This window comes from Phoxinus phoxinus, assembly GCF_949152265.1.
Source record: "Phoxinus phoxinus genome assembly, chromosome: 12".
Taxonomy (NCBI): domain Eukaryota; kingdom Metazoa; phylum Chordata; class Actinopteri; order Cypriniformes; family Leuciscidae; genus Phoxinus; species Phoxinus phoxinus.
Window position 1 is genome coordinate 5,158,771 of NC_136887.1, and position 27,757 is coordinate 5,186,527.

At 39.9% G+C, this 27,757-nt stretch overlaps 1 protein-coding gene across 1 annotated transcript; it reads left to right on the forward strand.

Moving 5' to 3' along the window:
- The first annotated feature begins 12,575 nt into the window (after positions 1 to 12,575).
- Positions 12,576 to 25,618, forward strand: LOC307007811 (zinc-binding protein A33-like). The gene is made up of 6 exons (XM_079630182.1): positions 12,576 to 13,149; positions 21,967 to 22,062; positions 22,166 to 22,396; positions 22,493 to 22,515; positions 22,597 to 22,715; positions 24,170 to 25,618. Exons 1-6 carry the CDS (start codon positions 12,754 to 12,756, stop codon positions 24,712 to 24,714), a joined length of 1,410 nt encoding a protein of 469 aa, XP_079486308.1. The 5' UTR covers positions 12,576 to 12,753; the 3' UTR covers positions 24,715 to 25,618.
- The last annotated feature ends 2,139 nt before the right edge of the window (positions 25,619 to 27,757 follow it).

A 27,757-nucleotide genomic window follows, 5' to 3' on the forward strand; every position in this document is an offset into this window, starting at 1 on the left:
GACACATGAAACCAGGATAATATGAACACATGAAACCAGGATAATTTGCTCTGGCCCCCTTTCCTGTTCGCCGGAGTGATGAGATAGTTAGTAGATTGTGTTCACTCAATGGCTGGCTGTCTGGGTGGTGTCCACGAAATAATATAGAATTCATAGACAATTGGAAAAGTTTTTGGGGCAAACCTGACCTGTTGAAAAGAGATGGTATATAAAAATATATAGTGTAACCGATAAATCACGTTTGAAAATTCTGCTGGCTACTGTATACAGGCCACCAGGGCACCATACAGACTTTATCAAAGAATTTGCGGACTTTCTATCAGAATTAGTATTGGCTGCAGATAAAGTACTAATTGTTGGTGACTTTAATATACACATAGATAATGAAAAAGATGCATTAGGATTGGCATTTAAAGACATTGTAAACTCAGTTGGAGTTAGACAACACGTGTCAGGACCGACTCATTGTCGTAATCATACTCTAGATCTAATACTATCACATGGAATAGATGTTGATGCCGTTGAAATACTGCAGCAGAGCGATGACATCTCAGATCATTATCTAGTCTCGTGTAAATTACATTTAGCCAAGGCTGCAAAGCCGACTCCGTGTTATAAATATGTTAGACCGATCACTTCTGCCACTAAAGATTGCTTTATCAATAATCTTCCTAATCAGTTTCATCATCTTAGCATCCCGGATAGCTTAGAAGAACTTGATATTGCAACAGAAATTTTTAACTCTCTCTTTCCAGCACTTTAGACACAGTTGCTCCGCTGCGCTTAAAGAAGATTAAAGAACATAGTCCAACGCCGTGGCACAACGAGCACACTCAGGCCCTTAAGAGAGCAGCCAGAAAAATGGAGCGCAACTGGAAGAAAACTAAACTAGAGGTGTTTCGGATTTCATGGAAGGAGAGCTCGATTGCTTACAGAGAGGCTTTAAAAGCTGCTAGATCTGCTTATTTTTCAACCCTATTAGAAGAAAATAAACATAATCCTAGGTATTTATTTGAAACAGTGGCTAAACTAACGAAAAAGAAAGCTTCAAGCCCAGAAGTTTCCAAGCAACACAGCAGTAATGACTTTATGAACTTCTTCACTTATAAGATCGATAATATCAGGGACAAAATTATAACTATGCAACCGTCTAATACAGTATCGCATCAGGAAGTGCATTGTAGTCTCCCTGAGGGAAAATTTGATTCATTCATTGCTATAGGAGAGCAAGAATTTTGCAAACTCGTCAAATCATCTAAATCGACAACGTGCATGTTAGACCCTATACCGACTAAGCTGCTGAAAGAGATGCTTCCAGATGTCATAGATCCTCTTCTTAATATCATTAATTCATCTTTGTCTCTAGGATACGTACCAAAAACCTTTAAGCTAGCTATGATTAAACCGCTTGTTAAAAAACAGCAACTTGATCCTACAAAACTAGTCAATTACAGGCCGATCTCTAATCTGCCATTTCTGTCAAAGATATTAGAAAAAGCAGTATCCTCACAACTGTGTTCCTTTCTTGAAAGAAATGATATCTGCGAGGATTTTCAGTCCGGATTTAGACCGTACCATTGTACCGAGACAGCTCTCGTTAGAGTCACAAATGATTTGCTCTTATCATCCGATCGTGGTTGTATCTCTCTATTAGTATTACTGGATCTTAGTGCTGCATTTGACACCATTGACCACAACATCCTTTTAAATAGACTCGAACATTATGTTGGCATTAGTGGAATTGCACTAGCATGGTTTAAATCATACTTATCTGACCGTTATCAGTTTGTAGCAGTAAATGAAGAGATGTCTTATCAATCACAAGTTCAGTATGGCGTACCACAAGGCTCAGTACTAGGACCGCTGCTGTTCACTCTGTATATGCTACCATTAGGAGATATCATTAGGAAACATGGAATTAGCTTTCACTGTTATGCCGACGATACTCAGCTGTATATTTCTTCAAAACCTAACGAAACCTACCAATTCACAAAATTAACGGAATGCATAGCTGATATAAAAAATTGGATGACTAGTAATTTCCTACTACTAAATTCAGAAAAAACAGAGATTCTAATTATTGGACAAAAAACCTCCACACGTAATAACCTAGAGTACTGTCTAACACTTGATGGCTGCTCTGTTAAGTCTTCGTCGTCGGTTAGGAACCTGGGTGTGCTCTTTGATACCAATCTTTCATTTGAAAGTCATGTGTCTAGTATCTGTAAAACCGCTTTCTTCCATCTTAAAAATATATCTAAATTACGTCATATGCTCTCAATGAATAATGCAGAACAATTAGTTCATGCGTTTATGACCTCAAGGCTAGATTATTGTAATGCTCTACTGGGTGGTTGCCCTGCACGCTTAATAAACAAACTACAGCTAGTTCAAAACGCAGCAGCTCGAGTTCTTACTAGAACCAGGAAGTATGACCATATTAGCCCTGTTCTGTCAACACTGCATTGGCTGCCTATTAAACATCGTATAAATTTTAAAATATTGCTGATCACTTACAAAGCACTAAATGGTTTAGCTCCGCAGTACTTGAGCGAGCTCTTAACGCATTATAGTCCTTCACGTCTACTGCGATCTCAAAATTCCGGCCAGTTAATAATACCTAGAATATCAAAATCGACTGCTGGCGGTAGATCCTTTTCCTACTTAGCACCAAAACTTTGGAACAGTCTTCCTACCATTGTCCGGGAAGCAGACACACTCTGTCAGTTCAAATCTAGACTAAAAACACATCTCTTCGGCCTAGCATACACATAACACATTATAGACTTATAATTAGGCTGCATAGTTTAGAACAGCCGGGACCGGGAACACTTCCCGTAATCCTGATGTACTTGGTACATCATAAGAAGGATGGCGTCTACGCTAATATTAGTCTCTCTGTCTATCCCGAGGTTTACTGCTGTCCACCGGAACCAGGCCGTATCCAGATCTGATGAAGGACCAGCGCCAGGACACGACGACGACGACGACGCCGCTGACCTGAAGTGTCAACCAGTCTCTCCTCCTCTCCACTCCGACTTCAACCAACCGGAACTGGACAAATTCTCTGATTCATTCTGAACTTCATACACTGTTCACTCATTGGCCAGAGGAGAACTGGCCCCCGACTGAGCCTGGGTTCTCCCAAGGTTTTTTTCTCCCTTCTGTCACCTGATGGAGTTTTGGTTCCTTGCCGCTGTTGCCTTACCTTCTGGCTTGCTTAGTTGGGGACATTTAATATTCAACAATATTATAGATCTGCCTTAAAGGTGGACGATGATGAAATTATTATTTTTTTTGTATTTTCATGTTATCACTGTGAAGCTGCTTTGATACAATCTGTATTGTAAAAAGCGCTATATAAATAAAGATGACTTGACTTGACTTAATACTCAGAAATGCAGAGTAACAATATCCGAAACTTTTGCAAGGAATGACAGAACACACAGGGATATTGGCAATATTAAAAGGGGTAATGAGACACAGCAGAATGTAAGTAAGCATAATGGGTCCAGGCAGTGGGTTATGGGAAATATAGGGCCCTATTTTAACGATCTGAAAACGCAAGTGTCAAAGCGCAAAGCGCAACTAACTTTGTGGGCGGATCCCGGCGCTGTTGCTATTTTCCCGGCGGGATAAATGCCTCTTGCGCCTGGCGCAAATCTAAAAGGGGTTGGTCTGAAGTCGCTTCATTATTCATAGGTGTGCTTTGGGCGTAACGTGAAATAAACCAATCAGAGCGTCCTCTCACATTCCCTTTAAGAGCAGGCGCGCTTGTTCCATGGCGGATTGCTATTATAACGGCGGATTTGCCAGCGCACGCCAGGAGCAGTTCACAGCCGAGGAGACCGACGTTCTAGTCAGGGCCGTAAAACACAGAGAAGTGACATTGGGGATGATGGGAGAAACCCACCCAAATTAGCTTCGGTTAAACAGGCGTATAATTTGGGTAAATGTGTAGCCTAATCTAGATCTTTAAAAAAAAATCTAGATAGACCTTTTTCACATCTTCACGGACACAACAATGATTTCCCTCGTGTGTTAATATTTTTCCTTGTAATAATGTATGATTTGCAAAAATGAAAACTGCTGCGTCTGTTTATAATTATTAGAGAATCCAAGTGGATGCGCGTTAACACGCTACATTATGGCCAAGCACGCGCCCTTAAATACCATATCACTAACGTGCAACGCGCCACTGTCTTTAGACTGTTTTTTCCTGGTCAGTGGCGCAATTGCTTTCTAAAACTGGAAAATAGCACCAGGGAAGTTTTGTGCTGGAACACGCCTCCTCTTTGCGCTGAACCGCCCCCGCGAGCGCAAGTTCATTCCCTAATTTACCGACGTGCGTCTGTGGAGGGAAAAGTCCGCTGTGCGTGGGTGCAAAATAGGAATGATACATGCGTCGGATGTTCAAAGTCAATTGCGCTGGGTGCAAGATAGGGCCCATAGTCTGTGATAAGATGGCACAAGAGTCGGTAGGTGTTTCCCCCTTGTGGAGATCATGGGCACTCCAACTGGTGGATGTGACAGTTGTCACGGCCGGCTCTGAGCCGCGACAAATGAGGGAGGCAACGAGAACAAAAGCGAATCAAAAAGTATTTATTAACAAAAATAACATTAACAACTCATAATTAAATAAGGAAAAACATGACGGAAAACATTCCGCTCAGCACATCAACTTAAATAAAGAATAAGCTGCGTCATGAACACAAACCCCAAATACGCGCTCCAAATCACAGGCCTGCAAACATAAAATCCCAAACAAAACTAATACATGAAGCAAACGAATAATAAACAAATAAAGCAGCAACCCAAAATAACAAAAGACTAAAGGGTAACCGAGGAGCGACTGAGGTCAGAGAACCATCACCTTTTATAACTCTCTGCAGGTGTTTCACATAATTACCTCAAAGCCCCCCCCCCACTGCACTATAATTGTACGAGCCATAAAGGCACGTCACACACCCCCCCTTAAAAGATAAAACCCCTATACAACACACAAAACAACAACAACAACAAAAAAAAAAATCCAACAGGGTACATCCCAACCTCCTAACTAACATCACAAACTACCTAAATCCTATCTAGTCTTCAGTGGCTTGCCGAGCTCGGGGCGACTTTAAACACTGAACTCAGCATCCTCAACAATCCCATAACCAGGACTGCCGAAGAATACTGAAGTGTACCCCCACTCAGGATTACCACCCAAAACAAAAAATAAATCCAAAATACCCCCCCCCCCCCCCCCCTAACTAAATTGGGATGTACACCTACAAAGCCAAAAAATAAATAAATAGACAAATCTGTACTAGGCTACATAACACTAATGTCACAGCATCTTCCAGAATCCATCTCCCCATACTACTCATCACCCTCGCCACCTAGGAGAAGAGACAGGCTGGAGAGAGAAGCGGAGAGAGAAGCAGAAAGAAAAACAGAAAACAACATCGTAACACATCATACTCTTGATAGAGCATCCGCAATTACGTTTTCTGTACCCTTGATGTGTCTTATATCGAGATGATACCCTTGTAGAAAGATACACCATCTCATGAGTCGCTGGTTTGGGTTCTGCAAAGAATGAAGGAATGTTAGAGGATTGTGATCTGTAAAAATCACCAATGGTCCTCCCCCTGAACCCACATAAACCTCAAAATGGATTAGTGACCAAATTAGAGCTAATGCTTCCTTCTCAATAACTGAATAGTTAAGTTGATAAGCATTAAACTTTCTAGAGAAGTACCCCACCACACAGTCTACACCATCTTCTGAGGCCTGCAATAAAACAGCTCCAGCTCCCACATTACTAGCATCAACTTGCAGTTTAAACGGTTTATCCAGTCTGGGTGCAACCAAAATTGGAGAGACAGTGAGAAGTGACTTAACATCCTCAAATGCTCTCTGACACACAGAGGTCCACTCAAATTTGATTTTATCTCGGAGCAGGTTGGTGAGAGGAGCTGCCACAGTAGAAAAATTCTGACAGAACCCCCTATAAAAACCAACCATTCCAAGAAACCTCATTAACTCTTTTTTAGTTGTAGGGGTAGGAAATTGGTCAATTGCGGCCACTTTAGCTCGAACAGGACATACATGACCCTGACCTACAACTTTTCCAAGATAGATTACAGTGGCCTTAGCGAATTCACATTTGCTCAAATTAACAGTAAGGTTAGCCGCAACCAGACGATCAAACAAAGCTTTAACCCGAGTTAGATGTTCTGACCAAGTGTCACTATACACGACTACATCGTCTAAGTAAACTGCACAACCTTCCAAGCCAGAGATAACTCGATTCATTAATCGCTGAAACGTAGCTGGAGCATTTCTCAGGCCAAAACTCATAACCTTGTAGGAAAAAAGGCCTGACGGAGTGACAAATGCAGAGATCTCTTGGGCTCTAGCTGTCAGAGGCACCTGCCAATAACCCTTTAGCAAATCAAATTTGCTAACATAAATGGCAGACCCAACTTGATCAATGCAATCTTCAATTCGTGGCAAAGGAAAGGAATCAGGTTTAGTCAGTTGGTTTACCTTCCTATAGTCTGTACAAAATCTATGAGAGCCATTGGCTTTTCTAACCAGAATACACGGAGACGCCCAGCTGGAATAAGAAGGCTCCGCTAACCCATTTTCCAACAAATACTCAACCTCAGCCTCTAGGTGTCGCTTTTTCTCCAACGGAACACGGTAATAATGCTGATGAACGGGTTTTGCGTCCCCCACATCAATATCATGTTCAATTAAGTTTGTCTGTGTGGGAATATCTGGGAAAAGAGACACATACTCCTTTATTAAAGCAGACACATCCGAATATTGAACATCAGGGAGATGCTTCAACATCACCCCCAAATTTTCAAGGGCCTCTGTGTTTTTAAAACAGCCTTGTGTGACCGATTCACCCGGATCCAGACCCTCATCATCGGAGACAGGCACCTCAGGAATACCTCTTAAAGATGTTTCCACCCTTGCGCCAACCACAAGCACGGGTTTTACTTGGGATCCTTCTTGATTCTCAAAAGTCAAAAGAGAATTAACATCCTCTTGGCTAGCATCTTCAATAGTATCACGTACATAATAGGGTTTCAACAAATTCACATGGCAAACACGAGCCTTCTTTCTCCTATCAGGAGTTTCAATCAAATAGTTCAACTCTGAAACCTGACGTATCACAGTATAAGGGCCTACGAATTTTGCTTGAAAAGGAGAGCCCACAACTGGCACCAAAGCAAGTACCTGATCACCAGACTGAAAAACTCGAACCTCTGCTCGACGGTCAAACAACCGCTTCATTCTATCTTGTGAATGCCCCAAATTTGCTTTTGCCTGTGCACAAGATTCATACAATCTCCTACGAAAATCACTTACATAGTTCAACAAATTTCTCGGTGGATCAACACCCTTCAAATCCTCAGACAAAAGTGACATTGGACTACGCACTGAATGTCCAAACACAAGCTCATTTGGACTAAACCCTGTGCTTTCCTGTGAAGCTTCCCTAGCGGACATAAGAAGCCAGGGCAAACCATCTTCCCAATCACCCTTCATTTGTGTGCAATAAGATCTTAACAGAGACTTCAGTGTCTGATGGAAGCGTTCTAGCGCCCCCTGACTTTGAGCATGGTAAGCGCTAGCCTTCTGATGTTTAACATGCAACTGCTTTAATATTTGAGCGAATATTTTCGAAGTAAAATTCGATCCTTGGTCTGTTTGTATGACTTTAGGAATTCCAAACAGAGCAATGAATTGCGTTAAGGCCTTTAACACTGTCTTTGTAGTGATGGAGCGTAACGAATAGGCAGCTGGAAACCTGGTGACTTGACACATTATCGTGAGCAAATATTTACTTCCTGCCTTCGACTTAGGTAATGGGCCCACACAATCCACAATTAAATATTCAAATGGTTGGTTTACCACTGGAATAGGAAAAAGCGGTGCCGGTCTCAGGGTCTGATTGGGTTTTCCAGTCAACTGACAAGTATGGCAGGTTTTAATGTACGCAGACACATCCCGTTTAAGCTTGGGCCAAAAAAATTTTTTCAAAATTAATTGATACGTTTTTTTAACACCCAAATGTCCTGACGTGTCATGAGCGGTTTTCAGAACAAGATCACGGAGATTTTTTGGAACAACAATCTGAACAATTGGATCTCCTACAAAATCTTTACCATGGGGCACCCACTTTCTGACTAATATTTCTCCATCCAGATAATACCCTGACGATGTATCTTGCAGTACATCTGGAGACAGAAGTCTGTCAAACAAGACAACAAGTGAGGCATCTGCCTGTTGTTCTTTCACCAATTCACTAGGTGAGATGGTCAAAACTGATGGTATTTTAGTCAGGGTCTTACTATCTCTCTTCACATCAGTCACAGATAAAGACTTACTCCCAGCCCGGGTCACAACAGAAGAAACAAATACTTCCGGAAAACTCTGGGCATTTTCATCTTCTGACACCTCAGGAAGCAACAAAGAGGGAGACACTATCAAAGCTGGTGGACCAACGGACCATACTCTACCTCCAGCTAAATTGTTTCCAAGAATAATGTCTACACCTACAACTGGTAAACAGGGACGTACCCCAAGTGTTACCTCTCCCTGAACCAAATCTGAAACTATCATCACTTTATGTAGAGGAACAGATACTACATTCAGTCCTATTCCTCTAATCAAAACATTGCTTCCAATATACGATTCATTGGAAAAAGACAGGACATTTTCAGAAATAAACGATTCCATTGCACCCGTGTCTCGAAGGATTTTTACTTGCTTATTCTCTTTAGAACCTACTAGTGAAACATATCCTTCTGTAATAAAAGGAGAAAAACTAGAATTCAAGGTTTCACAGTCATTTTCAATGGCTAATTCGGACGTTGATTGAATGGATGTTACTAATCCTACTGATTTTGCTCCCCAAACAACATTTTGGGGCTTTCTATTCCCTGGTGAATATTGAGCTTTGGCTTTTAGCATTGGACATTCATTTTTCCAATGCCCTTTGGCTTGGCAATAATTGCATACATCAACTAACTCATTTTCCCCAGGTGAACGCAACGATCTTCCTCTAAAGATATCAGGATTTTCCCTACTCTTATCATGTACAAACCAATCCGGTTCTCGTTTAATTTCTCTGAAGGCCTTGTATCCAAACTGATTTTTATGAATCAAAGCATATTCATCAGCAAGGACTGCTGCGTCATACGCAGTACGAGCTTTAGTCTCAGTTACATAAGTAGCAATACGGGGTGGTACTGAATTTTTAAACTGCTCTAACAATACCAACTCTTCTAAATCACCTAAAGTCTTGACACCAGAAGCAGAACACCAGCGATTAAAATGAGTTTGAATTTCTCTCACAAATTCCACATGTGTTTGTCTTTCAGATTTTTGCCAACCTCTAAATCGCTGTCTATATGCTTCTGGTACCAATTCATAAGCTTTCAAAACAGTTGACTTAACAGATTCATATTTTTCCGAATCCTGAGTACTTAACGAAGAAAAAACCTCCTGAGCTCTTCCTGTGAAAACGCATTGCAACAACAAAACACGCTCGGAATCGGACCAACTTCTAGTAACCGCTACTCGCTCAAACAATGAAAAAAAGGTGTCAATTTCCTTTTCATTAAATTTTGGCACCAGTTTCAAATTTGTGACCACATCAAAATCAAGCAAATCATGCTCACTACCCTCAACAGACAATCTTCTGGCTTCTCTAGAAAATTTTCCAGCCTTTATCAAATCCAACTTATAACGCTCAAGGTCCAATCTCTGTTTTTCAATATCATGTCTTGCTTCTATTTTTTGCTGTTCGATCCTTTCCTTAGACTTCATTTCTATCAAAAGTAAATCCTTCTGTTGCTCATAAGTCAAAGACAATCTACTAGCCTGAACAGTAGACACTGTCTGTTTATCTTCAAATACATTCTGTTCTACCAAAGCAGTTATCAAACTTGATTTTAAACTTTCCTTTAACCGTTTATCAGCAACAGAAAGCTCAACATTATAATGACTCGCAAGCGCTAACAACTGATCCTTCGAAAACTCATTTAAAAGGTCTTCCGACGGACTAGAAATAAACTCTTTAATATTGGAAGTCATTTTTAATTTGTCTACCCCTAACAAATTTTCAAACGAAATAAACACTTAGGACTACGAACGAACACTGATAAATATATATATTCTTATACACATTCAATCAGTATTGAATTCATTCATGACTTACCACATCGTTTCTTGATAGCTACATTCTAATCAGCACGCAGCGGCAATTCATTTACCTCTTGTTCCCCAAATTACAATCAAAGACATATGCTTTACTTCCCCATCAATTGTTCCCCGATGCCTCCCAAACAACTAAACAGCGCACGCTGAACACTCGCTCACGGAGTCGGAGATCACGACAGACAGGTGTTCTCAATTACAACGAACGGCTGGACGAGCCCCCATATTTGTCACGGCCGGCTCTGAGCCGCGACAAATGAGGGAGGCAACGAGAACAAAAGCGAATCAAAAAGTATTTATTAACAAAAATAACATTAACAACTCATAATTAAATAAGGAAAAACATGACGGAAAACATTCCGCTCAGCACATCAACTTAAATAAAGAATAAGCTGCGTCATGAACACAAACCCCAAATACGCGCTCCAAATCACAGGCCTGCAAACATAAAATCCCAAACAAAACTAATACATGAAGCAAACGAATAATAAACAAATAAAGCAGCAACCCAAAATAACAAAAGACTAAAGGGTAACCGAGGAGCGACTGAGGTCAGAGAACCATCACCTTTTATAACTCTCTGCAGGTGTTTCACATAATTACCTCAAAGCCCCCCCCCCACTGCACTATAATTGTACGAGCCATAAAGGCACGTCACACAGTATTATATGACCTACTAGAAGGGACAATCGGTCTTCTTTTTTTTATAATTTTTTTATGTAACTGACTTCAAAAAGATTTGAACAGTCTTAAAAAAAAAAAAAAGATGACTAACTTGTTAGACTAGTTTCAGTGGTTTATGCAACCAGCTCCAAAAGGTCATCAGAAACTCGATCACCCTCTTACAAAACCAACCAGGTAGTGACTACTATTTTTAACTTTCAGTGTCACACGAGGCTGACTCCAGCTCCTTTTTCGCCAGCTCCTTATTCGTCGAACTATTCGTTCCACCTTAAAAATGTTGGAAGGTTGTTAACCCCTCCCCCTCGGTGCTTTTGGTCGTATTTCTTAAAGGAACAGTTGTACGTGAATTATGAGCCTGTGGATTGGGCAGCAGTTTTTCATTTAACAGTGAACATAAATACTCCTGAAAAGATGATCTTGTCTGCCTCTATAAATGGTGTAAGCTACCTGGTAAATTCAACCAGAGTAGGCTACTTTTTTGTATATAAGTTCCATGTCTTCCCCACACACTAGGGTTGCCACAGGTCCCTTAAAATACGGAATCGTCCCGTATTTACAAGTAAGATGATGCGTCCCGTATCAAATCAATAAGTGACGCGATTTGTCCCGTATTTTACATTAGGCCCACATATAGTTGAATAAAAACATAAGGATTTTGCAGTATGGATAATACTAATAGCAAATATAAAGAAATCAATGTCTTAGTAGAGAAGCTCATTGCGTGATTGCATTTTAGCGTCTTTGTTTCTATAGCGACTGAGTCTCGTGAACATGCGCTGTTAACCTGCACCTTTTTTAACCCCTCGTGCGCTGTTCGGGTCTTTTCGACCCCAAATGACGTTTGCTGAAATAAATAAAACATTATATTTGTCCAAATGATGTGAGACTTTGCACGGTTGACAACACTTTCTACATCTACAAAAAAAAAAATAATATCTGTTTTTTATGTTAGTGTGGGGGGAAAAAGTCACACTTGTGTTGTTTCAACAAAATGTCATTTTGAAACATAATAGTTTTTTTTTTTAGGATTTATAGTTTTAGGAGGATTTATTATATTTTTTTTACTTTAGGCTATATAAATAAATATTTTTTAAACAAAAACAGTAAAAAAAAAAAGAAGTTAAATTCACTTTATAATGAAAATGCTGTTTTAAAAGTAAAGAAATTATCACTTTAGTAGATGGCTGCAGAGCTACACCATTTGCTATTTGACTAAAATACATATTTTCAATAGCTTTTAGTTGGATTCATATCTACATATTATGAAATCACAATTATAACAATAAAAAATGACTTTGTCTAAGTTGAGCATTTGGGTGGGGATGGGTGTCCCTTATTTTGCCACACTGAAGGTGGCAACCCTACCACACACACACACACACACACACACACACATACATATATATATATATATATATATATATATATATATATATATATATATATATATATATATATATATATATATGTAGGCAGACAATATAATCTTTTCAGGAGTATTTATTTTCACTGTTAAATAAAAAAAAAGTGCTGCCAGATGCACAGGCTCATAATTCACGTACAACTGTTCCTTTAAGAAATACGGCCAAAAGCACGGAGGGGGAGGGGTTAACATCCATCCAACATTTTTAAGGTGGAACGAATAGTTCGACGAATAAGGAGCTGGAGTCAGCCTCACTGAAAGCTAAAACGAGTTGTGAAGGACAGATGAGGGCACATTATATTAGGATTTTTGTGTATTTCTGAATTCGATTTTGATAGTAATAGTTACTTATTTTTCAAACCAAAGTTCAGAAAGTGAAAGTAAATTGTAGATCTTTGAATATTTTACAAGACGAGGAAATGGATTCAAAATCTGTGGAAGAGCTTTCTTGTCCTGTTTGCTATGACATCTTCAAGGTTCCTGTTCTTCTGTCCTGTAGTCACAGTTTCTGTAAAGAGTGTCTACAACAGTTCTGGAAAACTAAGAAAACTCAGGAGTGTCCTCTCTGCAGGAGAAGATCCTCAAAACCTAAACCTCCAGTTAATCTAGCGTTAAAAAACTTGTGTGAGTCGTTCCTGAAGGAGAGAAATGAGAAACGTTCATCAGGATCTGAGGAGATCTGCAGTTTACACAGTGAGAAACTCAAACTCTTCTGTCTGGAGGACAAACAGCCTGTGTGTTTAGTGTGTATGAATTCACAAAAACATGACAATCATAAATTCAGACCCATCAATGAAGTGCTTTCATCTTACAAGGTAAGACAAATATCTCTCATGATATGATAATACAGAGTTATAAATATAATCAGTACCCAGATCTTCATTGAATCAATGTTGAAATTTAACATTGATTTTTTCATCAGGTTTGCATCCTGAAATGATGTTATTTCAAATATCTATCAATCAAGAAAAATCAATCAAGACGGACATAAGATCAATATTTTTTCAACCTTAATTAAATAGTTTATTTAACATTGAATCAAAATAGAAACAATATCAAATCAATCTTGCTTTATGAACAGCAGGATTCTAATAATTGTCTGATTTTACTCCTTTCAATCAAAAACAATGTAAGGATGCAATTAATATGGTTTTGAATCAAAAAGTCTCTCAAAGTAAACAACTTTAAACCTTCAGTTTACATGCAAATGTTTTAATTTATGACCCCACACTGTGTGAACAGTGACTAACATCACATTTAGGAAAAACAAGTGGCTCTAAAAATGTGACTAATACCCATGAACATTTTATACAAATAAAACATTATGGCATGTCTTGTATGCATTTGCAAGGAGGCATTAATCGTCTCAGTTTAGCTTTATTGAAGAGCACATGGAGCAACACTGTATTCCGCTTCTTTACATAGAACGCGTCTCCCTCTCAGTGTTGCCAGATCTCGCGAGACCAATAAGCAACCAGGCCTGCTAAAACAAGCCCAAAACAAGCGACTTTTTCTACGGAGCCCCCCTAGGTTTAGGGAAGAGAAAAATAAATAAACTGTGTGCAGTTTTACAATCCGTGGGGACGGATTTTAAACTGTGGGTACAGATTGTCAATACAGTACAGTTTATTTATTTTTCTCCCCCCTGACCTTCAGGACAATGACCACAAGAGGGAGTTAAACCACCTTTTAACATTATTTAACATTAGAAAACTGCATTAGAAAACAATTGAAAACCATTAGAAAAATGTGCACACACAAATAAATATCCTGAGTTCACAAATTCTTTATTTATTATTGCAGGGACTGCAGAAGATCCCATTTTTAAATAACTTTAACCCAAAAACAGGAGAAATTAATGATGAGCTTAGTGTGCAGCAATAAAGTGGCTCCTGCTCTGATAAACAAATGATTTAAAAACCATTCCAGTCAAAGCATTTGAACAGGTGAGGATGAGGCTTGAGTCTAAAACACTTTTCTTAAAACTCGTAACACTTCAGCCTCATATATATGAAGAATAACAGAATAACACCATTATCTTTCAAGTTGCTTCAGGTACCAAGGTGCAAATTAAACATATTTAACAACATAACAGTTTGTCTGAGCTGAACCTATGAAATATCTGAAAATATCTTAAATATCCTGAAACATTCAACATGTTTTAGTTCTACATCCAGACGTTCTCGACGGCCCACATTCAAACAAGAACATAATAAAACCATATAAATAATAAAAACAAACATAACAAAAACTTGTGTGAAATAAGAATGTAACTATCCTCTTGTTAAGTTGAGGAGAGAGTGGTGACCCAAAGAGGGCCAATCAAAGTCAAATGTCAAAGTGGCATATGAGCTTAAGATGCCACAGGTACAGGGTAGGCAGTTTCACTCTCTGTAGAACATGGCCCTGTACTGATGTCTTGTTCATACCTTCAGATCTTCATACCTCCACTGCTGTTTCCTTCATGTGTAGAGGCCAGAGCTTGTGCTGCAAAAAGAAAAGGTAAGATTTTCTAATGAGGGATACGGTCAAAATATACTTCAGCTATAACACTAGAAGATGGATACTTAGGATTCCCTAAATCCCATTAAATATTACAGTACTTTGAGGATTATCATCATTCATCAAAAACAACTTTCCTTCTTAGCATCATATCCTGGCTCTAATAAAAAAGATACAGTAACAGTGCTTACCTTAATTAAAATTCATCTTCACTGTCTTTCATCTGCATCTGTCTCCCTGCTCTCTGATGCTCCACTCACAGAGTACATGCGACTATTGAAACGCTGGAACATCTCTTGGCTTGGGGCAAAGTCCTTGCAGCACAAGCCTTGTCTTCTCAGTCCGTATTTTATGTGGAGTATGCTGCTGAGAGTTTCTTGTCCCATTCTGTTCCTCAGTTTGGACTTGACCAGGCTTATCTGTGAGAACACTCGTTCTACATCAGCATTGCTCAAAGGCATTGCAAGCAATGACAGAGAAAAGAGGGCAAGTTTTTTGAAAGTGTGGTCTCCACTGCTGTCTTTGTAATTGAGCACTTCAACCCAAAAGGCCTCTGCCTGGCTGTCCTCCTTGTTTGTCCATGGGAGATATGCAATAGCCTGAGACTGTGTTTCAAGAGCTGCAAGATCACCAGAGTAGAGCTTCAGCATTGAGACTGAGCTGAGCTGTGGTTTAGTTTGTGACAGGATGACAGTCAGACTGAACACAGTCATAGATTTCCATATCTGGATGTTAGCTGGGAGTCTCTGTTGCACTTGTCTGCCCGCTTCCACCAAGAAGTCACGGCACCTGCTCTTCATATTTCTCTCAGCTGTGCTCTCCATTCTTGCCTCATCCAATGCCATCATGAAGGTGACCCCATAATTGACTGCACCCACAGGTAACAAAACACTGGGGTCTGTTATGTCAATTGCAAGCAGTTGTTCATCTGATGTGGGGATCATTCCAGGTCTCACCACTCTGGAGATGAGGCAGCGAAAAAAAAGAAGCAGACACTCCAACATTTTGAATGGATTGCCCCTGTCCTGCTGGAGCAGCTTGTTGATCCTGTTGAATTCTTGTAGAAAAGGCATTAAAAACAGCAGGTACAGTTTGTTAACAGGATCACTGTACATCTGGTGCAGGATTTCAGCATCATAACATCTCTGGTGGTCTTTGGTTAGCTGAAAGTGAAGCTTCAGTTCATCCCACTGATTGAGTATGCGCGAACAGCAATCATGGATGGAAAGCCACCGTGTACCTGACATCTGTACAAGCATCAAAGGGATTTCACCAGGATTGATGAGGCTGTAGATCTTTGCATACTCACGGCGGCGAAGAGCACTGTGGGAAAACCAGTTGTGAGAATGAGAGACTAAGTATTCAAGGTTGCGTGGAAGGGTCTCCACTGCCTTGCTTACACACAGCTGTATGGAATGGCACACGCACTTGAGGAGCTGGAGATTTTGATTTTTCTGGAGAAGGTGAGTGTACACTGAATTCCTCTTCCCTACCATGACACTGCAGCCATCTGTACCTAATCCAATGCACTTTTTGATGTCCAGTCCAATACTCTGTAGAAAACGGGTCAGAGTGGAGGCAATGGCCTCTGCTGTTTCACCCTCCAAGTTTATTAAACCCAAAAAGGTGGACACAATTTTGTTCAGTGTCATACTGAAATAGCGGATTACCACACAGAGTTGCTTGACAGATGAAATGTCTGTGCTTTCATCAATAACAAGGGAGTATTCAACACCTCCAATATCCCTCTGAAGTTCTTTGAACATACACGGAGCAATGGCATGGTTAATTAATGCCGTGCATTTTGTCCGGTGCATTTTGATGTCTTTATCACAAGTTGAGCACATTAACTCCCCAAGGTGATCGACAGATTTAATGGATGTGTGACAAGCTACATAGGTGGCTACCTTCAGCTCAGCTCTCTGTCTCGATTCGTTCTGTTTGGAGACCGCGAACCCAATGTCCGTAAGCCTCACTGAGGAGAACGGTGCTGCATTTTTTTTTATGTTTGTCTGTGCTAGCATGTTGTACGAGGTCCGCATGGTGTGCACGTATTTCACACTTACATACTCTGCACAGTGCTTTTGAGTCGTCCCCCGCGACGGGTTCGATCCATTCTTTTACTCCTTTCTCTTTCTCCCAGTCTTTGTTATACCTCTTGCCGTATTTCGCCCACTTTGTCCCGGGCATTTGTTCCTCCAAAAACACTATCCTACAATCCAGTCAGTAAACATCAGTCGCAACTCGCACGCATTCATTTAAACGTCACTCACTCACTGACGTTTTCCTAACCAGAAAAAAAAAACAGATTGCCCTGCCCTGCCTCTGATTGGCTAGTACTCGTTGCCATCTGGGTCAGAGCCAATTAGAAGCAGGATGTGGGTGGGAAAAAACTCTGCTGTCTGCTGTGTGTATGTGGAAAGGGGGGGTGGGAACAGTCTAGACAAACTCCTACGTTTAAATAGTTTATATACTGTTTATTGTTTAAATAACATATAGAAAATATCTGCTTGACAACGTATTATGGAGCTGGGATCAAGCCCAAATAAGCAACTACACTTTAGAAACAAGCCCAAAAAAACGCGACCCGCGACTATCAATATTTGTAAGCGACTTTATAAAAAAACAAGCCCAAAGCCGCTTATAATAAGCGGACTTGGCAACACTGCTCCATAAAATTTGCCTTCCGTATTCATTGGGTCCCCCTAGTGGGCTGGATAGAACATCACAACTATAGAGGTAATTAACAATACCCTGACACCTCCCCCTTTTAGTCAAATACTTCAGATTACAATTCTGTTTAGCTTATAATGATTATAACATCATGTTTCAGTAACCTCACATAACAACAACGACTATGTATTTAACTCTCTAGAACTCACCAGAACATTACACAGAACGTTTTCTTTAGACAACATTATTCTGTCTTTGCCGTCACTTGTAAGTTTCCTACTTTTTCACATCAAATGTCAGAATTTTAATTATTACGTTCAGGTATAACCAAGCCTGGTCATATAACCCGATAAAGACATTTGTGACTGACAGTCTATTATTACTCAGTCTCTTCTCATAAGTTCAACCGCTCAGCAGGCTTACTCACTCTGCCTGATCTAGTGATATTATGTTTGCTTGAAATAGTCTCTGCAGATAAGTCCGAGTCTCTATGAAGTTGGACTTTCTGTGGTGACTGTTCTGAACTCTCCACTGTCTTTACCGTATTTCCCGGAACTCCGTCAGGCAGCAATTGAAGATGTCAATTTCCCCCCTTTTCATTGAATTTCATTTTTCATTCGTAGCAGGTCCTTTCCATGTTGATTCATCATCCAGCTTTAACAAGACTGAACTCCCTGGCCTGAGAACCGGTAAGTCCTTCGCACCATGTCGTCTGTTAAAGTAGTATGCTTGCTTTTCTTTTGCTGCTTTGTCTTTCTCTCTCACACCTGATTTGTTTGGCCACTTTGGTCTAAGATTTTTCAGTAAAGTGGGTAGAGTAGTACGGATTCTGGTATGCCGAATCTTGCAAGCAACGCTTTAAGTCTCTGTATAACATGTTCAGATGTTGTGGTATGTAGCTGAAGAATTTCCAAGTAACGTGAATAGTAGTCAGATACCACCAGATATTTATGCATACACAAGTCTGTGGCTATTCGCTGCCATGGCCTTTCCGGCAGTGGTGTTGACTGGAGCGGTTCCTTGCGCTGTGTGCGTTTGTTTTCTATGCAAAACTTACATGTCTCTATCTTTCGCTTAAGATCCTCAGAAATTCCAGGCCACCAAACAGTCTCTTGAGCGCGTGCCCTGCATTTTGACAGACCTTGGTGTCCGTCATGAATTCTGCTAAGTATCTCGTGTCTCATCACTTTTGGAATTACAATGCGATTCCCCAGCACCATCAGTCCATCACTCACTGACAAAGAGTCTTTCCATTTGTAAAAACTCTGTACACTATTAGGAACTCTTTTAACATATTCTGGCCATCCTTCCGTTATGAATATCTCTACAGTTTGTAGCTGCTCATCTTTTTGTGTCTCCATTTTTATTTCTGTCAACTTACGCTGTGACAGGCAGACATCTGAAGACTGCACTCACGTGACAACTCACATCTGCTGTCATGAAGTCTTCTGTAGTGTTCAATGGGCTACGTGACAGTCTCTCTTTTTATGTTGTCATTCAGTTTATTTAATCCCACACAAATTCTGACGGCGCCATTGGGCTTCATGACCGGTACCATGGGTGCACACCAATCCGTAGGCTGTGTGACTCTTTCCACGACACCTCGTTCCTCCATTCTCTGTAGTTCTGCTGTAACTTTAGGAAGCAGTGGTAATGGTACCTCTGCGCCTTCTTTCAGGTGTATTTTTACCGGCTCTGTTTTCATTATACCGATTCCTTCAAAAACTGTGGCTATTTGCTCTATTCGTTTGACTAGCCCCATCTCAGCAGCTGTCTGTCGGCTTAGAAGGTTATTGACAGTTCCTCCCGCAACCACATACACGGTAATGGCATACTTTCTACCTTTTATGCTCCACTTCTGCAGTGAACTGTCCGATGCAATTTAGTGATCCGCCTGGGCTGTCTAGTGCTATGTTCGAATGAAGGAGCTGAGCTCTTGGGTGAAGCTTTTCATATGTCACAGTGTTCATTACAGTAACATCAGCTCCAGTATCGATCTTAAAACTAACTGGAGTATCACCGATCTTAAGCAACACAATCCATTTAGCTTCGTCTGACTCATTTTTATTACTCACTGCGCCCAGGTAAAAGCTCTCTTCACTCATTTCTCTCGCCGTCACTTGTCTCAGTTTTTGACTTGCACATTTTCGCCCAGTGCCCTTTTCTTTTGCATTTTCTGCATTCAGTATCTGCTGCTGGGCATTTTCTGATGTCTTTGTGTCCTGTCTTACCACACCTGCCGCACTCACTTTCTGTATACTTTTATGTTTTTCTCTCGTCCAGGGCCTATTCGCCGCTTTTGATGAACGCCTGGATGCTATCTCTTGCACGCTGCTCATTGACTGACCCTCCTGCTGGCTGATCTGCTCGCGTGACATCCTCAGCCTGCCGCGTCATCTGCACCGCAGTTTCCAGGGTAAGTGCTTTTATTAGCTGCATCCTCCTAGAAAGCTCTTTATCTCAAATTCCAACTACAAGTCTATCTCTTATATGTTCGTTTCTACTTGCACCGAATTCACAGTTCTCACTGAGTTCGTAGAGGGCTCTGATGTAGCATTCCGCCTTTTCCCCGGGCCTCTGCACTCTCTGGTGAAAACATGCCCGCTCGTGTATCACGTTCTTTTTCGGCAAAAAATACTCATCAAATTTTCCTAGCACTGTTTCATAATCCTCAGCACTTTCCTCTGCTGCAAAGGTGAACGATCTGAAAATGTGTTCAGCTTCAATGCCCATAGCATATATTAAAGTCCTTATCTGTACCTCTTTATCTTCTTTGCTCAGTTTTGTAGCCGTCCTGTAGCGCGCAAACCTCTGCCGCCACGTTGGCCATTCCGTTGGACGATCAAAGTTAAAACTTTCTGGTGGATGAAATTTCAACATATTGCTCTTCTCTTGTCTTTCTGACACCATGTCTTGTATGCATTTGCAAGGAGGCATTAATCGTCTCAGTTTAGCTTTATTGAAGAGCACATGGAGCAACACTGTATTCCACTTCTTTACATAGAACGCGTCTCCCTCAGTCTGTCTCCGTAACATTTGCCTTCCGTATTCATTGGGTCCCCCTAGTGGGCTGGATAGAACATCACAACTACAGAGGTAATTAACAATACCCTGACATGGCCTGGTTTCACAGACAGGATTTAGATTAAGCCAGGATTGGGCAATTTAAGTAGCTTTTATAAACGTGCCTCAGTAAAAAACATTACTGGTGTGAATCTTGAGACAAGACACTGACATATTTTAAGATATATCAGTGCAAGTTGCTTTCAGTTAAAACTGCTGAATCATGCATTTTAGACTGGGATTTAGCTTAAACATTGACTGTGAAACTGGGGTTAAGAACTTAAGTACAGAATATAATAAAATGGATGACAAAGTGACTTAAAACAATTACGTGGAATTGTTAATTATGAATTAATAAAGTTTATACCAGGGGAAGAGCCTGGAATACCATGACGCCAAATGCAACGTGCATCTGTAAAATTGAAGTAGGATAAATGCAAATGTAAACTCAGCAGCAAAAGACAGAAACACACAGTGCTACAGACTTAAACACTGCCACAGTTCACTGTTCAGGACTTGAAGCTTTTCAAGGATTGAAGCTCTTCTGATGCTAAAAGGATGTCCTTATTAGATTGATACTCTGATGAACTCTGGGGTTTACACCACGAGCAGTTCAGGGGCATAACTGAGACATTTTTGCAGTTTCAGCAAATACAACATTTGAGGCCTCCTTTTCTCAGCCATCGCTTATTGTTGTAAGGCATCTAAAGAATAGAAACACACAGGAAGTTAGAACTGCACAATGCTCTAAAACCTTTGATTGGTAGTAGTGTACGACTGGCAGAAGGGTCATGCATATTCGGAAATGTGACGATTGCAAATGTATGTAAGTATGGGTTAGAAAATAATAATATGTAATAATAATATATTATTTGTGTAAACAATAGACCAGTATTTATTCTTACTTTGACTAAATCTCTATGATTTACTGATATACAATTCTGCACTAAACTTCGACCCTCTGATGTTCAGATCTTCTTGAATGTAACAGCATTGGCACAAAACATGTTTTGAAAAAATATAAATGTCATGGGTTATTATTATTTTTTCAATTTAAGACACACCAAAAAGTGGCTGAATACTTTGAAAATTTCACTTTCTGTATTTGTTTTGTGCAACAACAAATTAAAAACTGCATGGATATAATAATTAAGAATTGGCCATTGCAAAAAACACACATTTGTTTGATAAAAACATGATTTCTTGATCATGTTCATCCTTTTATATAGGGATCCAGATTATATAATTAAAATATATATGCACAAATGCTTCCTGAGAATGACCCAGTCAACATATAATTAAATAATAATAACAACAATAAAAACATCCAAACATACAAGATTTAAACCTCTTAAAGCTGCATAAGTTTCACAGATTTTCATCTTAACCTGTAGGAGGAATTTAATACAGCGCTGACGTCCCTACAAAACAAGCTCAAACATGGAGAAGAAATGAAGAAAAAGTGTGATAAAACAATTCAACACATCACGGTGAGGATATAAAGAGTTAAATACTCAACATTCACACACAGAGTGTATTACTGACATTAGTGGAGTGTGTGTTCACACTGAAGTGAATGTGATGTGATTTCAGGCTCAAGCTGAGCACACAGAGCGTCAGATTAAAGAAGAGTTTGAGAAGCTTCATCAGTTTCTCAGAGACGAAGAAGAAGCTGCAGTCACTGCACTGAGGGAGGAAGAGGAGCAGAAGAAGCAGAGGATGAAGAAGAAGCTGGAGGAGATGAACACACACATCTCAGCTCTTTCACACACACTCAGAGACATGAAGGAGATGATGAAAGACAACGACGTCTCATTTCTAAAGGTGACAAATCAATCTGGCTTCATTCTCTGTGCAGAAAACAACTTTAAGATATGAGATATAAGATATTAAAATGTTTTCAAACTCTATATTTTCCAGAACTTTAACGCCTCAATGGAAAGGTAAGTGAGCTGCTCGTATCTCTTCTCTCAGTGGATCTGAACTCAAACTCACTGCAGTTCTGACTCCTGAATGTTCCTCAGAGTCCAGATCTCACAGCCGGATCCACGGATGAGTTCTGGAGCTTTGATTCATGTGTCGCGTTATCTGGGTAACCTGCCGTTCAGAGTCGGGAAGAAGATGCTGGAAACTGTCCAACACAGTGAGTCTCAGCAGATCTGACACCAGTGCAGAAGATAGTGCAGATAGAAACACACACAACATCACATTTGATAGAAATATATTTAATAATCACTTAAATTACTAAGTGAATCTGAACTGTATTTCAGGAAATCATCAGATCATACAGCGAACTCATAATGAAAAGTCTATTCCTCATGGTTTATGTTTATGATTAGGATACAATATTGTTTATTGAATACTGATATTAAACCGCTCCGTGCAGATAAAGGTGGTGGTTCACCAAAATTAAATATTAAAAGCTTTCCACAATAATTTGGTATGTCCATTATAATGAATAAAAAAATTGCAAATCAAAAAATTTCTTGCTGATTACCACTGACATGTTCAGGACGAACACAATACAATTGTGGTTTTAGTTAAACATCGAAATTTACAATATTTTTGGTTTCACTTTATTTGGATGGTCCCTTTATTTTTTTTATATGTACTTTAAAAAAAACTAAAATCCAAGTTGATATATTACCGAATCCCAGTAATGACCGATGTCCCGTTCATAACTCAAGGCCGAATGATTTCCAGAATCCAGTCATGAATATGTAATTTACATGCACACAACAACAATAATAATTCAATTTATTTAAACATTATTTAAAGAATATTTTTTTTGTTCATGGTTTAATTTAGTAAATCTGTTTTTCAGCTCTTCCCCAAAAATTAAAAGGATAATTTTTCATGTGATTACCACTGTTTTTTATAATATATATTTGTATTAAATCATAAAAAGAAACATGAATTTTCTTGATGAAATACATTTCATAGGACTTATTATTATTCTTAAACATTTTAATAAATTATTAATGTTAAAAAATAAGTTGTTAATCTAATTCATTATCAATTATTTAATTTAGTTGATTAGACATGTTTTATTGAAATTTTAATAAACAAAACAAACAAATGTTTTCAAGGTTATAATAAAAGCATTTGTTCAACCAAGAAAAACAGTTTTTATTAATTTAACTGTAATTTTAACTGATGATAATAATAATAAACATAATTGAATAATACTGTTTATTTATTTAATAATTGATTAATACCAGATATTTTCTGAGACGTTATCATGCTGTGAAAATGTCACACGTCACAGGAGCGTCCCGTCCCCCCCCCCCCCCCCCACACACACACACACACACACACCCCCGCTGGAGAACACTCACTAACTTTTACTCTGAGTACATTTTAAATGAGCTTTTTACTTTTACTCTCGTAGATTTTTAGACCGGTAATTTTACTTGTACTTAATAAAAATTCATTGAATATTTTGTAGAATATTTTATTCCTCTTTCCACTTCTGCTGAGAGACTGTTATGATAGCAGGATTTATGATCTCTTTCAACAAAGTGTTTATGTGTGTTTTACATTTATATTTAAATACATCATATCTCATCCTGTAATCTGATGTTATTCTCTCTGCAGCGCCGTTGACTCTGGATCCAAACACAGCACATCCTCTTCTCACATTCTCTGCTGATCTGACCAGTGTGTCACGCAGTGTTGTATATAAAACACTTCCTGATAATCCAGAGAGGATTGACTGGTATGCATGTGTCCTGGGATCTGAGGGCTTTAACTCAGGAACACACTGCTGGGATGTGGAGGTTGGAGACAGTACATGCTGGATTCTTGGTATAACCACAGCATCAAACCAGAGGAAGGGAGAGGTTTTCTGGAAGTCTAATCTCTGGCGTGTGGAGTACATAGACAGCATATACAGCTCACTTTCCCCAGAGCAACCCTACACTGTCTTTACTGTTAAACAGAAGCTCCAGCGTGTGAGAGTTCAGCTGGACTATGACGGAGGAACAATGTCATTCTCTGATCCTGTAACTAACACACATTTACTCACATTCAGGACATCCTTCACAGAAACTGTCTTTCCATTCTTATGTAATAACTGCACAACTTCCCCTCTGAGGATCTTACCAGTTAAACTGTTTATTACAGCAGAAAATCACAGTTAAATCTGATTCTGCTTCTGGATTAATACAGTTCTGCAAATTATGCTTCAATAATAACACTGTAATCTCTCATTGATCAATCACACTTCAATGTGAAATGTAGAGCTAACTTAACCCTTGTGTCTCTTTAAGGTTTTAATTTTATTTGAATTTTAAATTGAATTTTTATTGGAATATTCTTATTTCCTTTCATAAATCACTGGGTACACAAAATATTTACACTCAGGACCAAATATGTCCCCATTAAAACTGCCAATTTCTTTTTATCACAGGGCCCTTTAACTATAAAATGATGCAGTCTTTGTTAATAAACTTTTGTTCTTTTGGCAAGGCTTCACAATTTAAAAAAAATACATTTTTCTCAGGTTTGGTCTATAAAGTTTTCTGCTTCTGCATATTAGAGTCAAGTGTGTGTGTGTTTAAAAAATAATATATTTTGTGGAATTTTTTGTCTTCTACACCTTTTTTTTCTCCTTTCTTTATCTTTTTATGTGATTATGGGTGTAGGTGTGCGAATGCATGTAGATACATGTGTATGCGGGGCGGGTGAGGTGGGATGAGGGAGAGCTTTTGTGAGTGTGAATGTATATGTGTTGTATTATTTTTGTTTCTGTCTCGAGGACCCCCTTGAAAACGAGATGCTTCATCTCCTCAACAATAAAATTTCAATATATATTTGTGCATGTAATATTTGATAAAGAAAAATTCTACTCTACTTTCATAAATCACTGGGTACACAAAATATTTACACTCAGGACCTTAAGGACAAAAATGTCCGCATTTAAATCCATTAAAACTGCCAATTTCTTTTTTATCACATTTAACTATAAAATGATGCAGTCTTTGTTAATAGACTTTTGTTCTGTTGGCAAGGCTTCACAATTGAATAAAATGTTTTACAAGGTGCCGTTTTCTCAGGTTTGGTCTTTTTTCCCCTGTTTTCTGCTTTTTTATTTGTGCATGTAATATTTGATAAAGAAAAATTCTACTATACTGTAAATCCCAAATCCAAAAGTAATTATTATTGTTATTATAAATTCAATACTTAATCATTAAATAATTCATACAATAAAAAAATAATAATGATTACAATATGTAAGACAAGATAAAGTATTGAAACATTTTAGTAAATCTTCTTGCCAGTGAAATCCTCATATGTTCATATGTATATTATCCTATAACTCGAGCCTTATTCAAAAAACGTCATTTGATTTAAGGATGAAGATTGCACAGGAAAGTAAAGTGAGTGAGTGAAAGCAATTGGGACATTGCTTAATTTGTATAGTCTTTACTCTTATTGGTGTCGTGCTACAGACCTAATTAAAATATTATGCAGGAAACAGAAATCCGATCGGTTATCCAGTTACAGAGGCACTTCATATGAACAAATGTAAACGCACGGTGTCCTGATTGGCTAATGATCCGGATCATGGTGATCGCATGTTAATGCCAAGTGTAAACGCAGCCTACTAGTCTCAACTTGGAGCTAAGAGTGTTAACATGATTTTTCAGATGGTTCAGTTAATTCTTCAAGTTCATCGACAACAAACAACACTGTAAACCCAGATTTTGTTTCTACTTAAACTTACGAGTGATCATTACTTATTCTTTTATGTTTAGTAAAAACCTGCTATCATTACTAAACAACATTAGTTGATTGTACTATTTAGCTGAAAGATTCATTGCACTAATCAGGTTTAGCAGAGATAACGTCTCGGTTACGGATGTCACCCTCGTTCCCTGAGTAGGGAACGGAGACGTTACGTCGAATGACGACGAATGGGGTTCGCTTAGAAGCCTATCCTCTTCGAACAGTAATAAAACGAGCCAATGGCAAGCAAATGCCATGGGTCTGCTGAATTTGCATAGCATAACTCCGCCCCACCTTGTGGGTATAAAGGAAGTGAGCTGGCAACATGCAGATATGTTTCTTCGCTGAAGGAGCCAAGGCTGAACTCGGCTGTTCCAGCGGTACAGAGGAAGTGGCAGGAAGACGTAACGTCTCCGTTCCCTACTCAGGGAACGAGGGTTACATCCGTAACCGAGACGTTCCCTTTCGTTGTCACTTCGAGTTACGTCGAATGACGACGAATGGGGTTCCCAGTCCAATCACGCCACCTCGGCTGTCTTCCAGTGCCCTGCGTAAGTCTGAGCTCCCTGTCGTGAGACTAGCACGGACGAAGGACTCCTACTTAACACAGGAATACCAAGGTACACTGGGAAGCATATCACAGTGGAATATGCAATCAGTGCCCGCCTGAAGGGGGGGGACTTAAAAAACACACATATGACCCGGAAGAGGTTGCATACGGAGAACACTGGGGTGTCCAGCCCGTAGGGTGGAGTATTTCAACCCCAGGGGTGGCAGACTGGCTTGCCAAGGGAAAGACACATGCTCGAGAGAGGCTTATAGTGGAAATACACACGTGGGGGTCGCCCAGAGGGGGAACCATGCACATGGTGGCACCTAGCCAACGCGAAAGCTGCCGGAGGCATAACTCTGGCGTTGACGTCAACAGCGCTGGAGGAACTCATGGCTTAACAGGCTCACCTGAGGAAATATCGCACGTATCCAGTCCGTGGAGTGGAATGGCGAGCAAGCGAAGACACCTGAGCGGGTCCTAGCACCGGCTGGTTGAAGCGAGTACACGGGAGGACACTGGCTCCACTCGGAGATTATAGAATCTGGCGAATGTGTTGGGTGTCGCCCAGCCTGCAGCTCTGCAGATGTCTGTTAGCGAGGCACCGTGCGCTAGAGCCCAAGAGGAGGCCACACTCCGGGTGGAGTGGGCCGTCACACCAAGGGGGCACGGTCGACCTTGCTGCTGGTAAGCCAAAGCAATGGCGTCCACTATCCAGTGAGACAACCTTTGCTTGGAGAGAGCCTTTCCCTTCAGCTTCCCACCATAACAGACGAAGAGCTGGTCTGAGGTCCTGAAACACTGCGTTCTGTCTACGTAAGCACGGAGGGCGCGTACTGGACAGAGCAATGCCAAGGCTGGGTCTGCCTTCTCCAGGGGCAGCGCTTGAGACAGCCTTCGCTCCA

What these genes read in the sequence shown, in the direction of transcription:
- LOC307007811 (XM_079630182.1), top strand. Translation starts at nt 12,754, where the DNA reads ATGGATTCAAAATCTGTGGAAGAGCTTTCTTGTCCTGTTTGCTATGAC. An exon ending in ACGACGTCTCATTTCTAAAG is followed by an intron (nt 22,397 to 22,492) that starts GTGACAAATCAA and finishes TATATTTTCCAG; the next exon opens with AACTTTAACGCCTCAATGGA. An exon ending in GCTGGAAACTGTCCAACACA is followed by an intron (nt 22,716 to 24,169) that starts GTGAGTCTCAGC and finishes TTCTCTCTGCAG; the next exon opens with CGCCGTTGACTCTGGATCCA.